We start from the raw sequence: 25,995 nt of genomic DNA, 5'->3' as shown, positions 1-25,995 counted from the left end.
GTTCAGGGAAACTAACACCCACTTGATGAACCTGAAGCTTCAGTGCTCATTGTGATGAAGAGATTTGACAGCGTGGCTAGAATGCGGGGATCTGCCAGTGCTGCCATACAGACAACCATTGAGAAGATCAAGAACCAGGGTACTGTACTTGGTCCAATGAATTTATCATTTCTGGAAGGTTCTTGAAATATATTTGTAACGCTTGTATATTCTGGAATGTACAAAGTTTGTATAAATTGCAGCACTGTCTGCCAAGGAGATCAGTTCTACTATTAGTGTTCATAATAAATGTGATTTCAGTTTTAAGTGTTTTTGTAGATTTGTTTTACAAAACTGCTCTTGCATTTCTGTGATTCTCACTTCTGCACAAAGTGATCCACTTGGAGACACATAATGGTTTAACTCTCTTTCTGATAAGATTGAGAAGTCCGCTTCAGTTGTAAATGATGTTTTATTAGCACAAATAGTTTCAGAAACAATATCTCCATCATCATGTGATATGTCAAGTCATAGGTGTGAGGTGGGCATGCCATTTAATCCCAATATTGTACTTCATTTGTAAATGATGTTTCGTTAGCATGGCTAGTTTCAGGGAATGTTGCTCCATCATCAGGTGCTACACATCATACTGTATGTGAAGTAATGGGTTTGGGATGGGTGGACCGTTTAATCACAGTATTCCAATTTACTGGTCCATCTGTCCCACCTCTGTAGCACCTGATGGAGCAGTAGTCTCAGAAACTAGCCATGCTAATAAAATATCATTTACGACATTTCTCAAATTTGTTAATATGATCCTCAGTTGTGCTGTTCTCCAAATCAGACTTAATGTAAATTCTCTCTCTGAAATCTATACTAACATTATAGCAAAACCAGGATTTCTTAAGGAGTGAAGTGCTGATACACTTTGATATCCTTGGTTGAAATCTGGCCATTTGTGATTTCTCTCACATCAAAGCTGAAAACAACCATCCCTAGGAATAGTTTTAGTCAACAAGTTTTCATGGACCCTTCACTGAGACGTTACATACACGTTAAGTTGTAGGGAAGCAAATTGGGCAGATGTGAAGGAATGTTATATAAAGGGATGGGATTTGCAGTACCATCTCAAAACCTTTGTGTATCCCTCAAAGTCATCCTTTAACTGTTTTATATCTTTCCTACATTAGTTCCATTGTATTGTATCACCATTAGCATCTAATGAGTGAACCACAGGTTCTCTAACAAAGAAATTTATAATTTCTAAATGTATCAGTCCTGGCACATTTGCACCAATTTGAGTGACAGGTGGCATGGGCACTAGCCAGGGCACCATACTGATATCCAAACACTTGCTGACACCTGCAAGTTCAACACTTATACCATGCTAGCAGCTCTGCAACCATGACTCAGGCGATGAGACATTAATCTGCATTTTGAGACATCTTTACAGCTTGACTGTGAATGTGACCTCAATCACAACAAGACCTGCCTTTTTCTTAAGAAAACTGGCTGGCCAACCAAGCTGTGCATGTCAACACAGCCGGGCTTTGAACGGACGTCTGCTGTGTGTTGACTTCTGCGGTGAGTTCGCCAACTTTCTTCCTGCTGCAAGCTGCCACCAGATGGGGTGAGAGTTGAATCGGTTCCCTCCTAGCTCTTGCCAATCAATGAAACTCACAATGCTCAGGTGGGAGAGCTAGCACTGCCGTGACCATTAGGAGGGCATTGGTTTGAACCACGCCCAATCTGGTTGCAGCATGCTGGCACCCAACATTCATTTTAGGTGGGTGGGACACAATCGCCCTGCCAGCAGCTTAACAAGAACATAAGGTTGCTGCATCTGACACAGCACTACTGAGGTATGTCAGTTGTGTGAGGTGTAGGCACTACTGGGGCAGTAGCTACTGATGTTCTCGTGACACTGTTTCTCACTACCATGGGCCGTGAGATTGACGCCTGTGGAACATGGGTGCTGTCAGTTAACACTGGGCCGTGTCACTGGATGAGGGCACACATCTGTAAGTACTGCAGCTTGTTGAAATAATAAAGTTTTCGTGCATGCCGTCTGTCTTGCTGCAGCCACTTTCACCTCAGATGAATTCTCTTAGCCCTTGCCAGCCCATCAAACCTGCAATGATCATATGGGAGAACTATCACCATCCTGACTATAAAAAGGGCATAGGTTCAACCCTCATCCCATCTGATGGTGGCCTACAGCAAGAAGAACGTTGATAGCCTCACAACAGAAATCACTACACAGTAGAAGTCAGTTCAAAGCCCGGCTGTGTTGACATGCCCAGCCTGACTGGACAGCCAGATTTTATGCAAGTGAAGGCAGGTCTTGTTGCAGTTGAGGTCACATACATGGCCCACCAAGCCATTGAAATGTCTCAAAATGCTTGTCATTGCCTCAGTATCGGGGTCATGGTTGTGGAGTTGCTGGCATGGCGTAAGGGTCAACCTTGCAGGTATCAGCAAATGTTTGGATTTTGGCATTGGGTCCTGGCTTGTGTGTGTGCCACCACAATTTATAGCTTGTTACCTGGTGGACTGTGCTCATAATTTTTTGTTTTGGAGTAGCTTTCAGATTTCCTTCGATAAATTCAATTAATTTTGAAACTTATTGGTAGATTAAAATACTGTGCCGGACCAGCACTCGTACCCACAACCTTGATCTTTCACAGGCAACTGTTCTACCACTCATTCTGGAAACCATTAGTTTTGTCTTCTTATTTTCATACTTTGACACACCTCTTCTCCAGCTGAATTCAACATATCTAAGAAGAATTGTAAACAAGTTCTGTTAAGGGGAAACTGCAAGAGAGAACTGCTGAATATCATAAAATACAGAAAGATTGCATACCTGGAACATGTTGCATAAAGAAAAATACAAGCTTCTGCATCTAATTGTGAAATCTTCATCCATTTGCATTTTTGGAAACAATTGTCGAGTGTTATTAATTTTTATTTCTGTTGAGATATTTTAGTGAAAATGAAATGGTAGAGCTAGTAAATGCGATGAATCTGCATATACTAGTACTCATTTTTCAGTTGGGTTCCTGCTTATTGTCTTCATTTATTTATAAAATTTCACAAGAAGTTTGAGCAAAATTAGTTGTTGGACTGCTTCAATGAAAGGAAATTTGAACCATTTAGGAGTGCAAGGGAAGATAAACATTAGTCTTTAGCACAAAAATGGTCTCTCTTCATAATTTGGGCACTTTTTAGTAAATTGGTGTTTTTCCAGTAAATTAGTGTTTCTCTTTCAACTCTTTTTTTCTTAAGTAATGTTTTTTTTTCAGTATTTTGCAACCTAATATACAATGTTCAGTCACATTATTGTAACCACATGTCAGAAGCTTGAATAGCCACCTTTTGCAGTGCAAGATATGTAGGAATAGTATCAGTGAGGTTATGGAAGGTACAACAGCAATGTGGAGCCATCCCAGCGCCAATGCCATGGTCAACTGGGTTTGGTTTCTCGGTTGAAGATCCATGGTGCCTACAACCCAATCAATGTGTTTCCACGTATTCTCGACTGGGTTTTAATCCTTGGAGTTTGGTGGGCAGGGAATTATGGTAAACTTTTGCACGTACACTGCGAGCTGTGTGACATGTTGCATTATCCTGCTGGTAGATGCCATTGTGCTGATGAAAAACAAACTGCACATAGGGGTGGACATGGTCCCCAAGGATATATGAATATGTGTGTTGATTCATTGTGCCTTCCAGAATGACAAGATCACCCAGGGAATGCCACAAAAACATTCCCCAGTCCATAACACTCTCTTCTGGTAGCAGGGGGCTTGCTTTCAGATGTTTCACACAGTACATGCAGATGTTTCACACAATACATGCCAACAGCCGTCTGTCTGATGGAGGGTAAAATGTGATTCATCCGAAAGTGCCACCTGTTGCCACTTGGTGGACATCCAGTTGTGGTATTTGTGTGCAAATTCCAGCCTTCGTCACTGATAAACAGCAGTCGGCATGGGTGCGTGAACCAGGTACCTGCCACAGAGGCCCAAACGCAGCAATGTTCACTGAATGGTTGTTGAGGAGACACTGTTGGTAGTGTCTTGGTTCCTCTGGATGGTCAGTTGCTCAACAGTTGCACATCTATTTGCCCATACATATCTCCGCAGCCATCATTCACCCATTATCTGTGGCCTGTGGTACACCACTGTTGCCTTGGCACCGGTTTTGGATAGTGATATTTTGCCATGCACGGTAGGAATAATGACATTTGCTGCTAGGGGGTGTTAAAAATAAGTGCCAGACCAGGACTTGAACCCAGATTTTTCCATTTCTCACAGTCTGGCACAAATTTTCAACTTTTCCTCATTGATTAATTTCACTGCCCACTAGCAGCTAATGTCACTATCCCTTTGACTAATTGTCATATAAGGCTGCAGGATCAACAATGGTGGCTGTTCCTTTGGGACATGTCTGAAACAACCATCATCTCATATATACCTTTACAAACTTGGCCATTTCGGAAATGCTTCCACCCTTGGCCCGAAAGTGAATGACTGTGTCCTTTTGGACGACATAGAACAGTGACCACACTATCTTCCATATCTCCCGGATACACTTTATGTATTGTCCAGTGCTAGTGTTGCCAACTGCTGTCTGTGAGTGGTTATTGCATGTTGATGTCAAACATAGGCTGTGGTCACGTTGTGTGGCTGGACCATTTATTAATGAATAGCTTCAATGGCTAAACTTCACTAATTGTACTTAGTCATTTTATTTGTGTACGTGTTACGACGTTCATTCCTAATAAGAAATGTAAAAAGTCTATTTAAGAAATAGTTCTAAAACAAATCTTTAAATGTCAAGTCTGTCATTATGTACTGGCAATAAACTGTAAAAGTAACTTGACAATGAGGAAGCTAGACTCACGTATTGCATCTGTACTATATTATCACTCCATTATGTTTAATAAATTAATTTATTCATCTAATTGGTTGGAAAATTTGTAATTCATTTTGTACATTTTTCCAAATATCAATGCTGCCATAGCATGTTTGATGATTTTTCTCTCTGCTTCTGACTTAATTGTTCAGTTAGTATCTTTTTTTTTTTTTTTTTATAAATGTGATTTACTTAAGATGTTAGTACTAGTGAATTATTAAATATTGTCTTTCTTGCAGGTTTTGTTCCCACTGCTGGACAATGTCAGGCGACTTTCAAGTTCAGCAAGCAGTGAGAAAGTGGATACAGGAGGAAATATTTTAATCCATCATTCTAGAAACACTGCCCAGAAACAGTGGGCAGAAACACAGGTGCGGTATCTTTTCATCTCTCTAGGTGAAAGTAATTACTCTACTCAGATGAGGTTTAGTATTAGAATGTCTGCAGCTAGCACATTAACTTAATCATTATGTAAATTCCATTGCTTAGTAACATCTTGATAGTTTCTTGCTTGCTATTCAATTTGACATTAGTAGGAGAATTTCTGATAAAAAAGATTTTTGTTTTGTATTGTCATCACATTGAATCTCAGTCATTGAATAATTTATCTTTCAACAACAGACAGAAGAAGTGAACAAAAAAATAGAAGTTTATTTGCATAGCCATATGGATACGTTTAACATCTCAGGAAGCTTCACTGCACTAGAAGGTGAAAGATTCTTCTAGCAACAACCATTAGGCTGTGGCTAATTTATTTTCTGTGATATCCTTTCTTCCAGAGACACTAAGCTGGGAAGGAGTGCTAGAGAGCCTTTGTCTAATTTTTGAAAGTTAGAGTGACTTACCAACAAGTAAAACTTACAATTGAGGTGTGCATAAATATGTCAGTTACTCAGTGCTCTCCACTCAAAATGTGTGAATGTGTGGGACCTACTACACCATTTTCTGAGTTATTTATCACCCATTTTTGTTCACTGTCAGATTTGTGAAGACATGTTTCATTTTAGTATTTCAAATACAACACTACCCGTTCTTCTGTAAAATATTGTTTTACAGCTGTTCGTGAGCACGAGAGGAAAACCTTATTCTCACTTTTTGTTGGTTTATTGTTGTATAATATGGATAGAGACAAAAGAAATACATAAACAAAACATGAATTTCATCAAGCAAAGTGCACACTGCTCCAACAGTCCACGGGTGTCCATAGTGTCCAACGGGCACAATATTTCGGCGATCAGACATGTTGCCATCATCAGGTGCGCTGACGAACTCCCACCTGATGATGGTGACATGTCTGATGGTGGAAATATTGTGCCCATTGGACACTTTGGACCAGCAGTACACCCGTGGGCTGTTCTAGCAAGAAATATGCCAGGAGAAACTGAAGAATCATAAAGTGCACACTGTTTGCAGAATGACAGCAATGAAGTGCAAGTAGAATAGTCTCAAAGGATTTAGATTAGTAGGGATTTCAGACAATATTGTATTTTGTTACTGACAGATGGGAAAAATGGCATTGAGTTGATAGAATGAATATAAAATATATAACTTAAATCAAGTACACTTGTAAAAGAAAGAAAAGCAGTTGTTAGAGTTCGTAAGGGAAAAAAGTTCTACTTTTCCAGGAACTGGAAGTGAGATTAATTTTCTTAAATAGTAGAGACTGGGCTAAAGACAAGGAAGAAATGGCCATGAGTTTCAGATATTATAATTTTAGTTCAGGCTTATCTTGAGTACTGAAACGTTGCAGTATTTGGGCCATAAAATGCCATTGTGCTCCTCTACATAAAATATTTGAAGTTCAAAGCATCACAATAAAACAAGACATGGAAATTCATCATAAATTTGGTAAAAGAACTGCAACTGAGTTCTTGTTACATAATTGTAATTGTAAAATTATTCTAATTTCTGCTTTTGTTTTAAAGGTGCTTACATTATCAGGAGTAGCAAGGGTTTTCAACACAAAGAGGCAGATTTTACGTGCTGTTCCTGGTGATTTTCCTCGTGCCTGGTCACTTCTCCTTGAATTTATTGAAAACTCTGCATTGAGTAAAAATGATGAGGTCAGTCCCTGTGTCCTACTTGGAATGGAACATAATGTTTAAAATACTTGTTTATGAGTGAATTAATGCTTTTCTTCTCTGTGATTATAGGTTTCCTTAGCTGCCCTGAAAGCCTTCCAGGATATATTGTATTGGAACCAAGACAGTGAAGGAAAGTTAGTGACAGTAAATCAAGCAACTGTAACCAACGAAGAGCCAGATATATGGGATGTTGCATGGAAAGTGTGGTGTAATATAGGTGCTGAGAGTACGAAATTATGTTTTGATGTGAAAGAGTTCTATGTTCCTTCACAGCCATTTCTAACAGCACTGATACAGATATTTCCTGCTGTTTTCCAACACACTAGAGAGAGGCAAGTCAATACTTTTGAAAGACAATTTCATATGCTTATTTTGTTTTTGAATGTATTCATGTCTCATCTGCCATGACAAAGATTTGATTTCATATGCATTTGTTGGGTCAGTTATGCTCATATTTGATTAAAATATATCACATTAGTGTACAGCTGATTTTCGTTTTTAGCAGTAAGTTATGTAACAATGCAAAGTTATAATACTTGAAAAATGGAGAGGGTTGTGTACAAAAGAACTTAAAAGTAATTTGTATTTGGCACTGTAAAGATTTTCTTTAATATTTTGTCTGGGAAGACTCTGTTTAAACAATTTCTAAAGTACCGTAATGTTGTAACAGACAATACTGTAGAGCTTGTCTTTCCACCAATTGAGTCAGTTTCTAAGGGGAAATTATCTGAAATAATTTTCACTACATATGAATGTATTTAGTAGATCTCAATATTTTTGTATTATTTGTGAAGCTGCCAAGTACCACTTAAATAAAAAAGGGGAAGGTTTTCTGATGGTAGAACTGCCTTGAAAAACTTATTTTTCCCTCTGTTTTTCTTTTCTTTCATGGTGAATTGCAGTTAAATCAGGTTCTATTGAGTGGACTATTCACAGTGAAAATATCATTGTGCCATGGAAGTCTGGGAGTGTTGTGAAAAATTGTAGTGTTATACAGAATCTCCTAACATGTTGTTCACTAACCAAACATGAGTAATCTGTACTGTTGCCACATTGTAACAGTGATTATGGATTCATCCTGATTTGGTATGCAGTTTTCCAAGGTGGCAACAAACCAGAAGTTCCACATTGCATGTTATCTTTAGTCCTACCACCCCTACTACTTCAGAAACATGTCAATAAAACTTTTCTCTGTCTGAATTTTTAAACTCTCATAACTGTGTAATTTTATATTACAAATGTGGTAATGGAAAGTCCATGGCATAGTATAAATAATGGATGGGATAAAGCTAACAGCTCCCCAAATAGTTGAGGCAGTGAGTCATTGACAGGCACAAAAATGAGATGTTGCTAGCCTTCAGATGACTCCTACTTCATACCTCACAGAATACACATACAACCTCAGGACAGTGTAACATGCTGTGTATTTTATCTGCACAAGTAGTTTTCCCCTACACATTATTTTGTTGAAAATTTGTTCTGGCATTAAACTTATAAAAATTTAACCAGTATGAAACCAGTAGAATGTACGGGTGGGAAAAACTGGTTTTTTGATGAGTTTTGTATATCATGTTTGTGGATTAAGTACATTTTTTACTCACATTCATGAAGTGCTTATAGTGGATACATAAACTCCCCCAGAACTCCTGTACATTCAGAGATAGCTACTTTAACAGCTGAAATCTAAACCTGTACGGTTTTCCATGTGTCATTCTGAGATTTTTTTCATAATTTTGGCTGTACCCATTGTATGGGAGGTGCCCTTTTCTTAAAGACCTGTAGACTTTTTTCAGCATACTAAAATATTCCTCCATGCAGAAGATGCACTTCAAATATCTTACTCATTGTACTTCATTTACAAATGTCATATCCTTACTTACAACCCGCTTTGACACGTACACAATGCATGTCAGATGCATAAATGAGAAAGCAGCCCAGCAAGTATATAATTTGTTGTAGAAATGAAAACATCATCTACTTTTTTGCCAGATTGTGACACTGGACCTTAATGGTAATGAATTGGAGCATGGCCTGAACAAACTCTCTTCTGTAGGAGAAATGGACTGACAAGCACTTCGTTGTTTGAGTAGGTTTCTGTATAATAGCTAGATGGGGTGTGTAGATTCTATAGGGTGTTAAAAAATTCAATTTCCGTACTGACAGGTATTGTACACAAAAGTTATTTTGAAGAGGATAATGTTGTGATGTTTTGACACCATAATTGTGCCATTGTACAGCCTGTAGCACCGTGCTTTATGGTCACAGTATGTAATATGGAGACATGGAGCCACACACATTAAGAGAACTGTGAAACGTCCACTTTGTTTGTGGTGCAGCGGAAAGTAGTGGTTGAAAGAGCTCAGTGAATGTACCATGAACATCACTTTGTACAAAGATGTCTGCATTATGATGTGTTTACTGCAACCCGTGATCAACAGAATATTGACAGCACGCAGGCTCAATGCAAGCAGACCATGGGTGATGCGTATGCGTACCTTTAAGGAAGACATGCTGTTACACTTTGATAACAGGCCTGAGGCAAGTACATGAGCCATTGTTGCCAAGTTTGTAATTCACTGTAGTTTATTGCTGAATGTGTTGTGTGAATAGCTGCTTCATCCCTCTCATCCTTCTTCAATACAGGCACTGGGACTGGATGATTATCCACATTGGCTTGAGTTTGTATGCTGGTGTCTGCCACAGGCTAATAAAGGCCCTAAGTTTCCTGAAGCTGATTTGTTTATGATGAGGTTCAATGTACTTGGGAAGGCATGTACAGTTATAACAACTTGCATGTGTGGGTGGATGAAAACCCACATACAACAGTTGTGGGGTCATCAGTGACAGTTTTCAGTAAAAATGTGGATCAGTATCACATACTGCTTGTTTGGGACCTACTTATTGCCTCTTCAAATCAGATGGCCAGTGTACAGACATGGTTCCAGCACGATGGTGCCACAGCACACTTCGGAGAACTAGCACATGCTACATTAACTTATAATTTCAGAAGTCAGTGGATCAGCCAGGTAGGACTTGTAGATTGGCCTGCAAGAGCTCTTTCTTCTTTTTCTGTAGCTACATGAAAACCAAAGTGTATTCTATTCCTGCAGACTTGGAGGAGGAATTAGATCTGAAAGTTCTTGCAGCAGCCCCACACATACAGAACACATCACACATTTTCCATCGAACATGGAATACCGTGTAACATCAATACTGACGGAGCTGAAGTTAATGGTGCTCATTTTGAATATTTTTTGTAATGCTGATCAGGATTATAAAGGGTGAACCATGTTAAACATTGCATTGTTCTGTTCTTGATCACACCCAGTAACCCCCTGGATACTCTGTATTCTCGCAGTATGCATTTCTGACACCTGGTTGCTTAAAATATATATATATATATATATATTTGTTTCTGTCTCAATCATGTCTGTCTGTTTAGGAGTTGAAATTTTGATCACCCTATAGATTGTTTGGTTCTTCATTTTGGCAGTAGTGTGTTACAAATGCCAGTTACAAGCCACTAATAAATAGTCAGTATGTCGGAGTTCGAGTCAGAACGTAATGCCAACATTTAAACAATTGAATGAAAAAGTTAGAAGGTAATGTGAAAACTGAAGCTCATATAACTGTGGGCTTAATGTTTCATATTAATTGAAATTGAAATATAGTTATTGTTTTATGCTTTCAACTTTTGATGTTCTTTTTTTTCGTATCTAGGTTTTCAACAACAGATCTTCTGAAACTTTGTGAGATTCTGCAGAATGCAGTGGCTATTCCTGTTTTGGGTGACATATCTCCATTTGTTCTCCCTATTGTTAGTGATGCTGGGCTCACACAACTTCAAGAAGGTGTTCTTCACTGTATTGAGCTGCTGAAAAAGGTTTGTACAAAATACACACAGCATGTGAAATACTATTTCCAGTATAAGAACTTATTACTGAATCATGCTGTGCTTTTCCAGGAAGCATTGACTGGCCAAAAAAATATGAAGAAAATGATTGCACCAATATTTGACCAGCTTCTAGCTTTTAGCAAATATGCTTGCCAACCTCCCGTTTTTGGGAAGGCAGACACAAAGAATGGAACACAAGTAAAAGGGGCTGCAATGGTCAGTATTCACATTGGATAAAGAAATAATGGTGTTCACAACTGTGTAACTGATGTATGTTATAAAAATCTTATGCTGCTTCATATACTTTAATTTTTTGCTGGTAGCTGCAGACCTTTAGACAAAATGAAATTGCTTTTCAGCTGTCTACTTACCCTGTTTACCTGACAGTAAGATGACCCTGAGCATAGGATGACCCCCCCCCCCCCCCCTCTTTGTTAAGTGGATTCTCAAGGAATTTTTATTTTTAAAGTATTCTAACTAGTCAAATTTACAAACTCTGTTATTAATGTGAAGTATCTTAAAATCTGCCTAAACAGTTAACACTATCTGTTGTAAATAGTCATGGTGTTTTCTTTGATAGAGTATGTGATACTGAAAGGCAATTCATTTTTCATTAAAACATGTGGGAAGTCATTGAGCTAATATCGTTCTGCTTCTTAACGTAAGCCCCACCCTCTTTGTCATCATTATGCACCAGTTTGTACTTGCTTTGAATTCTGCCACACATGAAATTGGAAAATTCCTCATATCTCCAGCAGCTTCATTTGGATAATTTCTCAGGTAATTGGGAAATCTTAATTGTGTTTCTCTCGCATATATAAGTTGCCACTCCAATTCATGAAACTTTCCCTAATTTGGTCCCCTGAAAGTTCAGCACTTAGAACTGGTGAACTATAATTCTTCATCTGATGCCACTTGCCAACACTTGTTTCTGTGATATCTCATTTTCTTCCTACTGCAAGTTGTTTGTGGTCCCTGCATTATGAATAATTATTAACTTCATATTAGTTTTTTTATTGTCAGCATGAATCAACACTGTTATCAAGCAGTAGCTGCTTCAGCATCATTATTGAACCTCACATTTCGTGCATTATGCCATGTTTCAGGTGTCCTGTGTGAAAATATTTATGTTAGAATTGCTGTATCTCTTATAGAAATGTGTATTATCACTGGACATTTGTCCATTTGTAAAGTTGGTTTAGACTAAATTTAGATTCACATGAACTACAGTTTAAATATGGTAGATGTTTGTAAAAAGCAAGGTATGTGAGATGTATTCCCATGGTTGCTACCCACTTGCCACTACTCTGTCCACTTTCGGCTATGCTGGTGCTACTGTACCCCCCACCAACCTTCCTGACACCATCAAACTAAATCTGTGTGTGACCTCAACTACTAAAACTTCATCTGTGAATGTAAGACACAACCCCTATGTAAGCTGTTACACAACATAAAAACATTGACTTTAGCATCCAGAGCTTTATCAACAAATATAAGACAATGCTGTATTTTTTCGAATCATAAATTCAGAAAAAACCATATCTTGCAGTTGGGTAAACAGAGTAAACAGTTCTCTGAGGAATCATGCTAATGAATAAGCAAAAACACACATTTGTCATATGGTGGACAATTCAAACATTGAATTATCACATAAACAAGAAATGGAACTAAGTAGCTCTGCTTGCGAACGTCAATTCCCAGGACATGCAAAACACACCTACACCTTCAGCTAGATTACCCCAATGTTGTGGTCTGACTTGTATGAGGAAGAGGGGAGCCACTGGGAGAATAATGTGGTTAAGTGTTCATAGATCTATAAACTCAACTAAGCAGATGGTACTAGAAACTGTGTGTTGAAGGTGATGGTTGCGGGGATGGGGTTAGCAAAGGTGGGTGTAGAACAGCAACTGTCTAAGACTGAGGGCATTGCATAAGCAAATGATGTGTTGGAGGGGCACTTATTACCTACACATTTCAGAGAAACAGGTATTGTGGGATAAGCTTCAGATGGCACTAGTTGTGAAGCAGCTTTTTAGGTCAAGCGCGCTGTGCTTAGCAGTACATATTCTGCTACTGGGTGGTCAAACTTGCTCTTGGTTCCAGTTTGGCAGTGGCCATTCACACAAACTAACGAAAATATAGTAGTTATTATCACATAAAACATCCATGAAATAATTGCAGTGGAGCTGGTAAACTATGTTGCTTTCATAGGCAGCGGCATTTTTTAATAGGATTGATTTCACCAGTGACAGGGTGAAAATAAGAGGGTCATTCAATAAGCAATGCCCCACATTAAAAAAAAAAGCCATTAATATAGAAACATGTTAGTTGGTGCTTCACATTGTTCTGTGCACTGGTGAAGTTTTGAACCGTTCTGGCAGATGCACAGCTGTAGTACAGCGTCAAAATGGCATCTATGTACGACTCACGTTACAAGCAACGTGCTGTTATTGAATTCTTATGTGCAGAAAAAGAAACCGTGGTGAACATCCATAAATGTTTGTGTGCAGTGTATGGCAGTGCTGCAGGTGATAGGAGTGCAGTTGGGCAATGGGTAAAGCAGCTTACAGCCTCAATAAATGCAGAAACAGAGCTCCGTGATCAGCTACGCTTGGGATATCCTGTCATAGCCACTGCTCCAGACATGCTGAATCATGTGAATGCAGTTATTCGTGCCAACCAGCACGTCACAACTGGACAGTTGGCTATACAGTTGTCGGTCAGCATTGGAAGTGCATCTGCAATGATCGAGACTCTTGGATATTCAAAGAAGTACTCTCGATGGGTTCCACGAATGCTCACAGCAGACCACAAGATTCAAAGAAAGGCCACTTCATCTGAATTGTCGGGGCATTTTGAGACCAACAGAGAGGCCTTTCTGTCATGGATCATGACGGGGGACAAACGCTGGGTGCACCACTTTGCGCTAGAAACAAAAAGGCAGTCCATGGAGTGGCATCATCCTCATTCACAACAAAAGAAGAAATTCAAGACAACCTCCTCTGCAGGAAAAGTCATGGCAACAGTCTTCTGGGATTGTGATGGCGTCATTCTCGTGGGTGTGATGCCAAGAGGGTTAACCGTCAGTTCAGAGGCATATGTGAAGACAATAAACTCAAGAAGTGTTTCCAACGTGTTCTATTGGACAAGAATCCAGCAGAAATCTCGCTCCAACACGATAATGCATGCCTACACAAAAGTTGTGGGGTTGGTCATCATTGCCTCATCCACCCGTACAGTCCAGATCTGGCACCCTCAGACTTCCATCTCTTTGGGCCGCTTAAAGATTCTGTATAGGGAACACACCTTGAAGACGACAAGAGTGTCAGTCAAGCAGTGAAAACATGGCTACACCTACAGGACAAGAGCTTTTACCAGCAGGGAATACATGCTCTCCCATAATGTTGGTGTAAGGCCATAGAATGTGACGGAGACTACATATAAAAATAGGACATGGACAAGATGTGTTGGTGTATATAGTCACCAAATTCTGGCTCTTAGCAATAAATATGCTCTGAGAAAAAAATGTGGGGCATTACTCATTGAATGACCTTCGTAAGATGTCTTGGGTGTGTGCATGAAACAAGTCTTGTACCTGTGTCTTTCACATAGGTATGACACATGTGGCAAGGGGTCAGAATCAGAAGTGGCGTAAAGATGTACTAGGATATTTTAAAGTTTAAGTGGGGTGAGGATGTTTTACCTGCTTCAGAAACTTTGTGTCGTAATCTATCTTATTTCCCTTGCGTATCCTTGACCCCAAGTCACTGTCGAATGCGGCTTGGAAGTAGGAATTATTTTCTCCCAATACTTAAATTGTCTTGTAATTTTTATTGCTGGTACACTGACTGAAACAATTAAGGACGTGGATACATGAACTCACAGTTTGCAAAGGTAACCTTTTAATCGAATTAAACATTGTAGGGGGATATTACTGTCATACAACATAATGTTCTTGCTTATGTTACAATTAGAAGCTGCTATTTGCATGAAACAAAGCAGCCATTTGGATGCACTTTAATAACTTCTCTTATGTCTTGACTACATTTTTATTTCCAAAATCACCTTATACATTTTGACATTCTGTCATTTTCAAAATCAGTGTTATGTCATTCATATAAAATTGTTCATTAGGTACATTTATCACATCAAGTTGTCGATGAACATTTGCACTTGTCCTGTGACTGAGACTGTTAACGTGATACAGTGTATCTAATGAACAATGTTGTATGACTGACACAACACTACCTTTGAAAATGATGGACTGTCGAGATGTGCAAGGTATTTTTGGAAATAATCAAAGTGTGGTCAAGACGTAAGAAAAGTTATTGTAATTAGAAGTAGCACTAAAATACTGTACAATAGTGTTTAGTAATGTTAAACCATTTTGCTGCATTACTCCTAAACTGAATGTATATCTTTGACTTCTTTGTACTCCAGAGATCACTTTCTGCTAATTCCATGGAATACAACTAATGTAATTTACTGTAGTTTTCATTTGTCATAATATCTGCGGGCACCGATTTTTTGAACAGGATAGCATGAATATTATTTATGTCATTTCATTTTCATTAATTCCATCGCACCATATTACACCCATTTCATTTCGGTTAACTTAATTTGGTTGATGTATATCTTTATGGTAGGGTCATATCCATTCCTCTAGTGGTGCTATTCCTGAAAGAGAACTTCTGGTTGTGTGTTCAGAAAATTATGAGAATAATGTAAAAGGCATTGAATATATGGGCTGGTGTTGAAGGCTTGCTTGAATACCCTAGTTCGATGAACCCTCTGCCAGGAACTTAAATGTGATTTGCAGAGTATCCATGTAGATGTAGATGTAGATGTAGATGTTGATTACGACAACTGCTTGTTACAAACAGAAGCTCTGAATTCCAATCTTGGTCTAGCCCAAGTTTTCATTTGCCACAATTTGGCATAATTACTGACACATATTGTGCCATATGATTCTTTGAGCTCAGATTACTTCCTGTTTTATGCAGCTTTCTTGAAACAAAAAAAATTTGGAAATTTCAAAATTTCATATTATACATTGAAAACCATCATTTTTCTAAATAGTAATGAGCTTTTATCTCATACTGGATACACAAAAGAAGACATGTATCTGATAAATGTTCTTCAACATAGATGTAAATAACGTTTCTTTACTTATGCTGTTATTTCTGGAGAATCTCTTTCCCATTATTCTGTGTTATTTGCTCCTTTGCTAGATTCTTCACTGTCTAGACAGTACGTCATTAACTTTCCTTTATCATTGTGTAAGAAACATCATTTCCTTTAACTATGGTGCATTCCTAGTTGTCTAAGGTTTGTGCTTGATTAGCTGCATACTTTGTTTTCCATGTTCCTGTCCTTGCAATATGTTCCTTATTAGTTTTTTGTATCCAGCACCTTACTTACATTTTACATCTCTAGAGACACTTTTGTCTGTTCATTCTGTATGTTATGCTGTACATAGCACCAGATTCCTCTGTTCATCCCCCTAATCACAATTATTGTGGTCTTCTTGTTTGGTCTGATTTCCCTGCCCTACAATGTGCTGTGGATTTCTTCATTTATACTGTGATCTGTTAGCTTCTACTCACCAAATTTCTCATCATTATCTGTGAGCTTCAGTAACTTACATGAATGTATTTTTCGGTGCCCTTCTTAAGCTACTTGCTCGGTCTTTCAGTTTTATCATTTTTGCTGTGTTTAACGTATCTGTTGAAATAGCACCTTTTTAGCTCATAATCTCTTTTCATTATGTGTCTTATTTTTTTGTAGTATAAGGTATTATCTAGCTACTTGATGTTCTCAAGTAAATATAGTAAGGAAAATTCCGACAGATTGTAAATAATTTTGGAGGATAGGAGACCACCCACAGAATAGCAGAAGCATTGAGTCATCAACAGGCATACAAAAAAGAACAAACATTTTGCTAGCTTTCAGAAGAAATCCTTTGATGCAAACTAGAACGAGCACTCCCCCCCCCCCCCCCCCCCCCCCCCCCCCCCCCTGCCCCACACACACACCCCTGTGCATCTACATTGTACCACCGACACTGCAGTTCGGGAAGTGGACTGGGGTGGGGATTGTGTTGGTGGGGGTGGTTAGAGGGGAAGAAAAGGTTGAAAGTAGATGGTGGGGTTGAAGGAGGGTGGGTAGCAGGTAGCTAGTGGCTTGGCAGGAGGCAGCAGGTGTGCAGGATAGGAGTTGGGGTGTGTGTGTGTGGGGGGGGGGGGGGGGGGGGGGGGGGGGTGCTAGTGCATGAGCTAGGTATGTGACTCGTGGGTACTGGAGCCATTGAGGTGCAGCATACGAAGAAGATACTGTGGAGGTGTGGATTAGGAGTCATTGAAAAGTCGCTGGGCTAATAGGTTAGCAGTGGTGAGACCTGTAGGGTTAAAAGAGCAATGAATGTATTGCAAAGATAACTCCCATCAGTGTAGTTTAGAAAAGCTCTGGTACTGGAAGGAAGGATCCAGAGGACACAGGTTGTAAAGCAGTCATGGAACTTGAACATGTGCTAAGCAATATGTTGTGCCACTGGATGGTCAACTCTATTCTTGGCCACAGTATTTTGATGGCCATTCACTCTGTTGGGCAAATGGTTTGTGATAATGTCCACATAAAATGCTGTGCAGAAATTGCAGCAGAGTTGGAAACTGACATGGCTGCTTTCACAGGTGGGCCTGCCCCTGATGGGATAGGATGAGCCTGTGATACAGGACTGGGGTAGGAGGCACTCAAGCTGGGTGGGTGAAGTTGGCAGGTCTTACCTTTGGGTTTTCCGTGATGATATGATCCCCATGGCACGGGAATGGGAATGGCGTACTGCTCTATGCCACTACCACTCCCAACCACTTGTTGCAGGGGTGATTGGTCTCCTTTACTCCTAAATAATTTTTTCAAGTCATTTTTAGGTCATTGTGCCAAGTTTTAAGTTGGTGCCTGCATTTATAGCTAGAAGGATGTGTGTGATGAGCAGTAACCTTATTTTCCGTCCAATGAGCATATCTTTTTGTGTAACCATATATTTTCATAGGTATTCTACATCTGCATCTACATTTATACTCCGCAAGCCACCAAATGGTGTGTGGTGGAGGGCACTTTACGTGCCACTGTCATTACCTCCCTTTTCTGTTCCAGTCGCGTATCGTTCGCGGGAAGAACGACTGACTGAAAGCCTCCGTGCGCACTCGAATCTCTCTAATTTTACCTTCGTGATCTCCTCAGGAGGTATAAGTAGGGGGAAGCAATATATTTGATACCTCATCCAGAAACGCACCCTCACGAAATCTGACGAGCAAGCTACACCGCGATGCAGAGCGCCTCTCTTGCAGAGTCTGCCACTTGAGTTTGCTAAACATCTCCGTAACGGTATCATGATTACCAAATAACCCTGTGATGAAACGCGCCACTATTCTTTGGATCTTCTCTATCTCCTCCGTCAACCCGATCTGGTACGGAGACCACATTGATGAGCAATACTCAAGTATAGGTCGAACGAGTGTTTTGTAAGCCACCTCCTTTGTTGATGGACTACATTTTCTAAGGACTCTCCCAATGAATCTCAACCTGATACCCGCCTTACCAACAATTAATTTTATATGATCATTCCACTTCAAATCGTTCCGCACGCATACTCCCAGATATTTTACGGAAGTAACTGCTACCAGTGTTTGTTCCACTATCATATAATCATACAATAAAGGATCCTTCTTTCTATCTATTCGCAGTACATTACATTTGTCTATGTTAAGGGTCAGTTGCCACTCCCTGCACCAAGTGCCTATCCGCTGCAGATCTTCCTGCATTTCGCTACAATTTTCTAATGCTGCAACTTCTCTGTATACTACAGCCGCATGGAACTTCCTTTATCTTTCTGCTCAACAATATCCAGTGTTTCCATGATACAGTATTCAGCTGACCCTTACTCAAAGTAACCTGTGTTTTCAAATAAAATATTTTATGTTCATCAAGGACATTTTGTTGACCTTTTATGACGATAAAAGCTTTGCACTGGGCTTGGACTTCTTTCCTCTTTCACAGATGGTGTTCTATTGAATGGGTTTTATCTATAAAAGGAAAAGGGTTTGTTTAAATTTCTGGTCGTATGTCCTTTTAAGTGTTCACACATTTCAAAGTACTTAATTCAGAAATGTTAGCCGACTGTCTTTGCAAAGTGAACCATCATTGCTAAGTATGAAGTGTACATGGGAATAGTGTTTTAACTGTGAGGCACTTGCTGTTACTCTCAGATGACAGGACTATAAGGGAATAACAGGCTGATGACATTCTCCATGCTAATATCTTTATTCACTCATTTCACTTCCATTGACAGCCAAGATTCATCCCTCAAAATTTTATTTGTTCCATAATCTATGGTCCTAGACTTGTGCTTAATTTGACAGAATATTTTTTTTCCCCATTTGATTCGAAATTTATGCTTCTTGTTTTCTTCATTTTCATTATTGCTGTAGTTTACTACATATCGGCCAGCAGTGAACATCCTTGAAGGATTCATTTACTTTTGCTAGTAGGCAGTCTGCTGTTCTTTTTCTTTTTATGTGTACAGTGTTGTTGTCATCAGTAAAGAATAGGTTTGGCTGTGTTTAACATTGTCTGGAAAGTCACTGATGTGTATCGAACTATAGTGGTCCCAAGAAACTACCTCAAGGAAATGCTTATGATACTGTATATTGTATATCAGAAATAGTTAATACAAAAAATTACTCTATTGCCTATGCTTTCTTTTCCCCCTTTACCATGTTTTCCAAATATGATCAGAACCATTCATTTGCCACTATACTTTCCTATAAAGGATAGTTGTAAAATATGCAGTTATCACCCAGAAATAATGTAATTAATTTTTTGTTTTGCAGGTACACATCTATAGTCCTAGTATAAATTGAAATCCTTACTACCCGGTACTGTAGCACACTGCCAGAGAAATGAAAAGAATATGACACAGCCCATTGACAAAGTGGAGATGAACTGCACCATTTGTTTTCGCTCCTGTTGTGGTGTGCTACAGTATTGTGGCATGGGAATTTCATTGTGTTTAAAGACTGCAGACACAACCTATGGAGAAAAAAAAATTTAACTTTATTTTTCCAAAGTGATACTTAACTCTCTAAGACTATCTCCATATGTTTTCAACAAAGTCACAGGTCTCTGATAGATCTAAAAATATGCCTTTAGGAAACTGAGAGAGTGTGTAGTGAGCTGTCATCATGTCTGCAAGTGCATTCTGTTGGTTGTGTCGTAAATAGAATATAGACTATGATGTTGTGGACCCCATACATGCTGTGAACAAACAATTTTTCCAAACATTTGACTAGTACAGAGATTACAAAAATCCATAGATCACTAAAAGTTGGGAAATTTTTTGCTATTATTGTCATTTGAAATCAAATCTTTCTAATAAAATATCAAAATTTTTTGTGGAATGGACGGGTTTATATTTGAGATGACTTTGGAATTGGTCATTGACTTAAAGCATTTGTAGTAGTAATATCAGTCTATAAAAATGTAGATAAGCAAAACAACTCAAATTACGGCCTCCTTAAACTACTTCTAATTGTTTCAAAAAGTATTAGAGAATTGGTCTGTTTGCATAATACTGAGCTTCTTTTTCCTAGTGGAACATATTAACTGCTTCTCAGTTTGACTTCTATGAAGGTTGATTTATGTAGAAACCCATATGTGGTGCAGCACAAGTGTTGTTCAGTAACTACAAAACATGGAAACTTATCCTGGTTGTATTGTCTACGATCCTGTCAAAACTTTTAATTACCTGTACAATAATATTCTACTTGGAAAACAAAAATGTTGTACCTTTACTGACATTCATGTGCAGATGGAGTTTTGCATTCATAACAGGAAACAGTGTGTCAATTTGAATAATTTTATTGGAGAGCACACATGGTCTGTCTGAATCATACCCAGTCTTTGAGTGTGAAAAATATATTGTATAGTTGGTGGGATGTAGACGACAATCCACTTGTGCCACTATATATTTAGGCCGCTGGTCCTTCCTCACCAGGAAACTTCTCTGGAAGATTTCTTTGGGAACAGTCTATAGCTTCATTCTTACCTCCTGCATTATCTCGTCTCTACTTTCAAAGTTAGAACCTTCAAGAATGTTCTAAATTTTGGAAATAACCAGAAGCTGCAAGGAAAGAATGTCTCCCATTGCCATTATCAGATTTTGCACCTTCTCAACAACAGCTGCATTGTAAGTTATTTTTTGACCTTCCATATTGCTGGCTACTCTGTTGGGGTGTGACCATTCTGGAACTGGTTTTATACCACTCTTTTTGTGTTCCACCATGACATCATCTTCAAACTTTTACTGACTTTTACAAATTGTTTTCCTTTGAGAATCATCTTGGTGCAGGATTTTTACAAAACACATTTAGTCATCTCGTACAATGAATACGTGAAGCACTTTGTGACACAACTGTAGTACATGAGTGAATGACAAAGCTGATGACAGAGAAAAATCAAAAGTGTCTACATCTATTATGGATAATGATATCATCAGACTGTCATTACTGTGCATCAGAAAATTTGGGGTTGGATACTGAGTGCAAGCGTGTGCGCACTTGCGTGCGCGCACACACCACACACACACACACACACACACACACACACACACACACACACACACACACACACACACACACACACCATAAAATAGGGACTACCATGAGGTTCAATGTTGGAGCGACTAATCTTGTCAACCTACATACATAAAGTACTGGAAAAGTCCTAGGTAGAATACAAATAATGAAAGGAATAACAGTAGTAACACTGTATATAGTTTAGACATTGTGCAATTGACAGGCACATAAACAAACCTGAAATCCCCATTAAGCTCAGACAGTCCTTTATTTCACACCTATTCTCAACCCATCACCAGAAGTGTCATACACTATGTGATCAAAAGTATTCGGACACCTGGCTGAAAATAACTTACAAGTTTATGGTGCCCTCCATCGGTAATGTGGGAATTCAATATGGTGTTGGCCCACCCTTACCCTTGATGACAGCTTCCATTCTTGCAGGCATACATTCAGTCAGGTCCTGGAAGGTTTCTTTGAGAATGGCAGTCCATTCTTCACGGAGTGCTGCACTGAGGAGAGGTGTTGATGTTGGTCGGTGAGGCCAGGCATCAAGTTGGCGTTCCAAAAGATCCCAAAGGTGTTCTATAGGATTCAGGTCTGGACTCTGTGCAGGCCAGTCCATTACAGGGATGTTACTGTCATGTAACCACTCTGTCACAGGCCCTGCATTGTGAACACGTGCTCAATCGTGTTGAAAGATGCAGTCGCCATCCCCAAATTTCTCTTCAACAGTGGGAAGCAAGAAGGTGCTTAAAACATCAATGCAGGCCTGTTCTGTGATAGTGCCACACGAAACAACAAGGTGTGTAAGTCGCCTGCATGACAAACATGACCGCACCATAACATCGCTGCCTCCGAATTGTACTGTTAGCACTACTCATGCTGGCAGATGACGTTCACCGGGCATTCGCCATACCCACACCCTGCCATCAGATCGCCACATTGAGTGAATCACGGTACACAATGTTTCTTCACTGTTCAGTCATCCAATGTTTACACTCTCTACACCAAGCGATGTGTCGTTTGGCATGTACTGGCATGATGTGTGGCTTATGAGCAGCCGCTCAACCATGAAATCCAAGTTTTCTCACCTCCCGCCTAACTGTCATAGTACGTGCAGTGGATCCTGATGCAGTTTGGAATTCCTGTGTGATGGTTTGGATAGATGTCTGCTTATTACACATTACAACCCTCTTCAATTGTCAGCAGTCTCTGTCAGTGAATAGATGAGGTCGACATGTACACTTTTGTGCTGTATGTGTCCCTTCACGTTTCCACTTCACTTTCTCATCGTAAACGGTGGACCTATGGCTCTTTGGGAGTGTGGAAATCTGGTATTCTGCTCTCTCATGATGTCTGATGACTACTGAGTTCACTGATATGGAGTACCTGCAGTAGGTGGCAGCACAATGCACCTAATACGAAAAATGTCTGTTTTTTGGGGTGTCCGGATACTTCTGATCACATAGCTTATCTTTGTGGAAGACTTGGGTGCAAGATCTGCACTATTCACTCACCTAACATGATCTGTTCCAGTCCAGGATCATGTATGCCCTACCCTGTCAGAGGCAGCGAAGGTAGACATGTCGTGTTCCAACTATATTATAACTTCTCCACAGACTTTTATGAGGGATTCACTACCAGTGGTCCACATGAATAAAGACTGCTGCCAAGCTGTGGCCAAGAGCAAAGTTGATAGCACAATGGCAGAGAATACTGTTGAGCATAGCTTGCTTGACTTCTGTGGTTGCTTCACAATCCATCCCTTGTGGATCTATCCTCAGTTTCCACTCCCCTCCCCTGTCCCCAGCTCACTGAGACGTAGACGGGGAATTTTGTGTACAACACGTCCCCTGATGCCTTGGCCATATACCCAGTTTCCACTGGCATGAACTACTTACACATGCATCCCACCACCATCCGCACTGCTGCCGCCACCGCCACCACTCCACCCTCACATGCAAGTTAGTGTTTTGACATGCTGAATAGGAAACACTACTTACACCACTTTAAAGATGGCGGCAAGTGAAGTTATTCGTATGGGAGTTGTATAGTTTCTGACCAAGGAACTTACGATGCCATTGATATAGGAAAAAACAGACTCACAAATTTTGTGAATGGCAATGGGTATCTTGTAGGAATTGTTTGGGGACATCCAATAAGCTACTAAGGAAGCTATCTGCTGAGGATGGTGTTTAATTCAAAAATCATTTTTGAATAAGAGTTATCAATTTTGAAATCCTTTTGAGTCACATTTCTGACTCTATACAGAAGTGCAATACATGTATGTGAGATGCTGCACCAGCTCGCATTAAGTAACATGGTGATATCTGACAACAGAAATAAGAGTATAGCATTCCAAAGTGTGCTATTTCTAAATTTGGATGTTAGCTACAATGTATTGAATGTACATTGGAAATCAAGGTTTCTGCTGCAAGCAATACTATGCTATTTAATTTTAGAGTTATTCAATGTGCAGACCGGCCATAGGTGCTGTAAATATCAAATTTTCTTTACCTGTACAGTACTTAATTTTGTAACCAAATTTGCACAGCTGAACAGTCATTACTCACAGAAAGCAGCAATAGGGACATTGTTGTATTTACATAGAATTTCAATATGGGTGAAGGGTAGCTCTAAATTTCTAAAACCACAAAATAAATTTCCATTTTACCATTTTATTATTATTATTATTATTATTATTATTATTATTATTATTATTATACTGAAATAAAAAATATCTATAAGGTATTGATTGTTCTGCTGCAACATGAATCTCACTAAGTTCACACTCTGTTACAATACTTTTAGAATCCATTTCATCACTTTAAACAATGGTGTAGACTTTATTACAAGTTAGTGATAATAACGAATTTGCTGAATGTTATAATGAGATTCCTATTATACAATTTGAAACCGATTTGCCACGTCACAAAAAATTTATTTATGTAATTGAAGATGAAGCCCATAACATTGTGTAAGTTAGCATCACAGTCTGCAAGTAGGGTGTTGGCATATGTACTGGTAGGGGCGTGTACTTGTATGTAATACAAACCTGTGAAAACAAGATTTAAATCTCCTCTAGCCGCTTTTTTACACCCATGTCCCCATGCATCCCACTTCAAAATGCAACTTTCCTTGTCTGCTCACTTGTACCACACTAGTGTTGTGTTTTCTTAGTGCCTCTCCATTCCAGTCACCACACTCCCTGCCCTCCAACTCCACTTTCCCATCTTCTGATTCCTTCATTCACTCCTCCCAACAGAACCCCTCACCCTATTTGAGATGTGATGCCAGAAAAGTATAGCTTGCTGGGGCAATGAAGCCACATGTGTGCTTTTGTTAGTTTTTTAGCTTCAAGGAAGAGCATTACCTTAAAGTTTAGCGATGTTTTCTATCTGTTTTTGTGCCTGTTGGCCACTTGAAGCATTGACTGAATTGTGAGGGATTATTTTTACTTCTTTCATTATTTGTAACCTATCTGAGTGACCTTCATAAATTTTAACTCATGGCTCAAAAACTGTAAATTTACTGATAACCCATTCACATGAATCAAGTGCCTAAACACAATGATACTAGACTCAGCTAGAATGGTAGCTAAACTAGCCTGCAACTGGTTTACAGCAAACACTTTCAAGCCTTAATCCCATGATGATTCATATTATGCAATTTCAGATGAGACTATTGACCTTCTGATACTTGGACATGTTTCATAACATAAATGAGTAATGAAACATGTCTAAAATTCTTTGATGTCCTCAAGTTAACATGTAAAATCAGAAAATTTATCAAAAACCTTTATTCTGAGTTTTTTCCTTCTATAAAATTAACTAAACATATAAAGGGTATTATGTTTTAACTGTTTTATTATTATTATTATTATTATTATTATTATTATTATTATTATTATTTGTGCCTCAGGGAGAGTGGATGGCTGTGAATTACATTCCATTTGGTGAAAAGGCTTTGACTATGGCCATAGAGTTGTACAGAATCACTGCTAGTGATATGTCTGTGATAAATGCCTGTGTCCTGCACAAAATTATTTGTGTAAGTAGCTCAATTTCCTGTTACATACTGGATTTTTCTCCTAGTTTGTGTGTTAATTTCACTTGAGAGTGTGTGTGTGTGTGTGTGTGTGTGTGTGTGTGTGTGTCACTCACTCATATGAAAATCTTTTTTCAGTGACATTATTGAGTGTTTATAGTTAAAGTAGTTTGTAAGCTTTCATAGGTCAGTGATGAGTGCTATTTTTATTGGACTGTTAATGTTTTACAAACATTCAGGATGAAATCTAAACTATTATGTAGTGTATCATAATGACCTGTGTTGGGCTGCCGAAAGTGATGTTCAAGACAGGAGAGACATTCTTTCGATTTCCAAGTCTAATTTTGGAGTAGTGCCTCTAATTTTTGGCCTGGAAAATCACACCGAACCTAGTCAAACTGTAATTGCTTTTATAATATTTTGATGTAAGAGCAGA

At 39.1% G+C, this 25,995-nt stretch overlaps 1 protein-coding gene across 1 annotated transcript in view; it reads left to right on the top strand.

Annotated features, from left to right (window-relative positions):
• Positions 1–25,995, top strand: part of LOC124723182 (protein MON2 homolog) — a gene marked incomplete in the record, with an annotated part of 216,575 nt that overhangs the window by 133,859 nt on the left and 56,721 nt on the right. Inside the window, 6 exon segments of the mRNA XM_047248376.1 lie at positions 5,139–5,270; positions 6,825–6,962; positions 7,053–7,315; positions 10,704–10,866; positions 10,948–11,094; positions 25,434–25,562. Coding sequence (XP_047104332.1) covers positions 5,139–5,270; positions 6,825–6,962; positions 7,053–7,315; positions 10,704–10,866; positions 10,948–11,094; positions 25,434–25,562 — 972 coding nt within the window.

Source organism: Schistocerca piceifrons, chromosome X (assembly GCF_021461385.2).
Source record: "Schistocerca piceifrons isolate TAMUIC-IGC-003096 chromosome X, iqSchPice1.1, whole genome shotgun sequence".
Taxonomy (NCBI): Eukaryota; Metazoa; Arthropoda; class Insecta; order Orthoptera; family Acrididae; genus Schistocerca; species Schistocerca piceifrons.
Note: the sequence above shows the minus strand (reverse complement) of the source record. Positions and strands in the feature narration are given on the sequence as shown.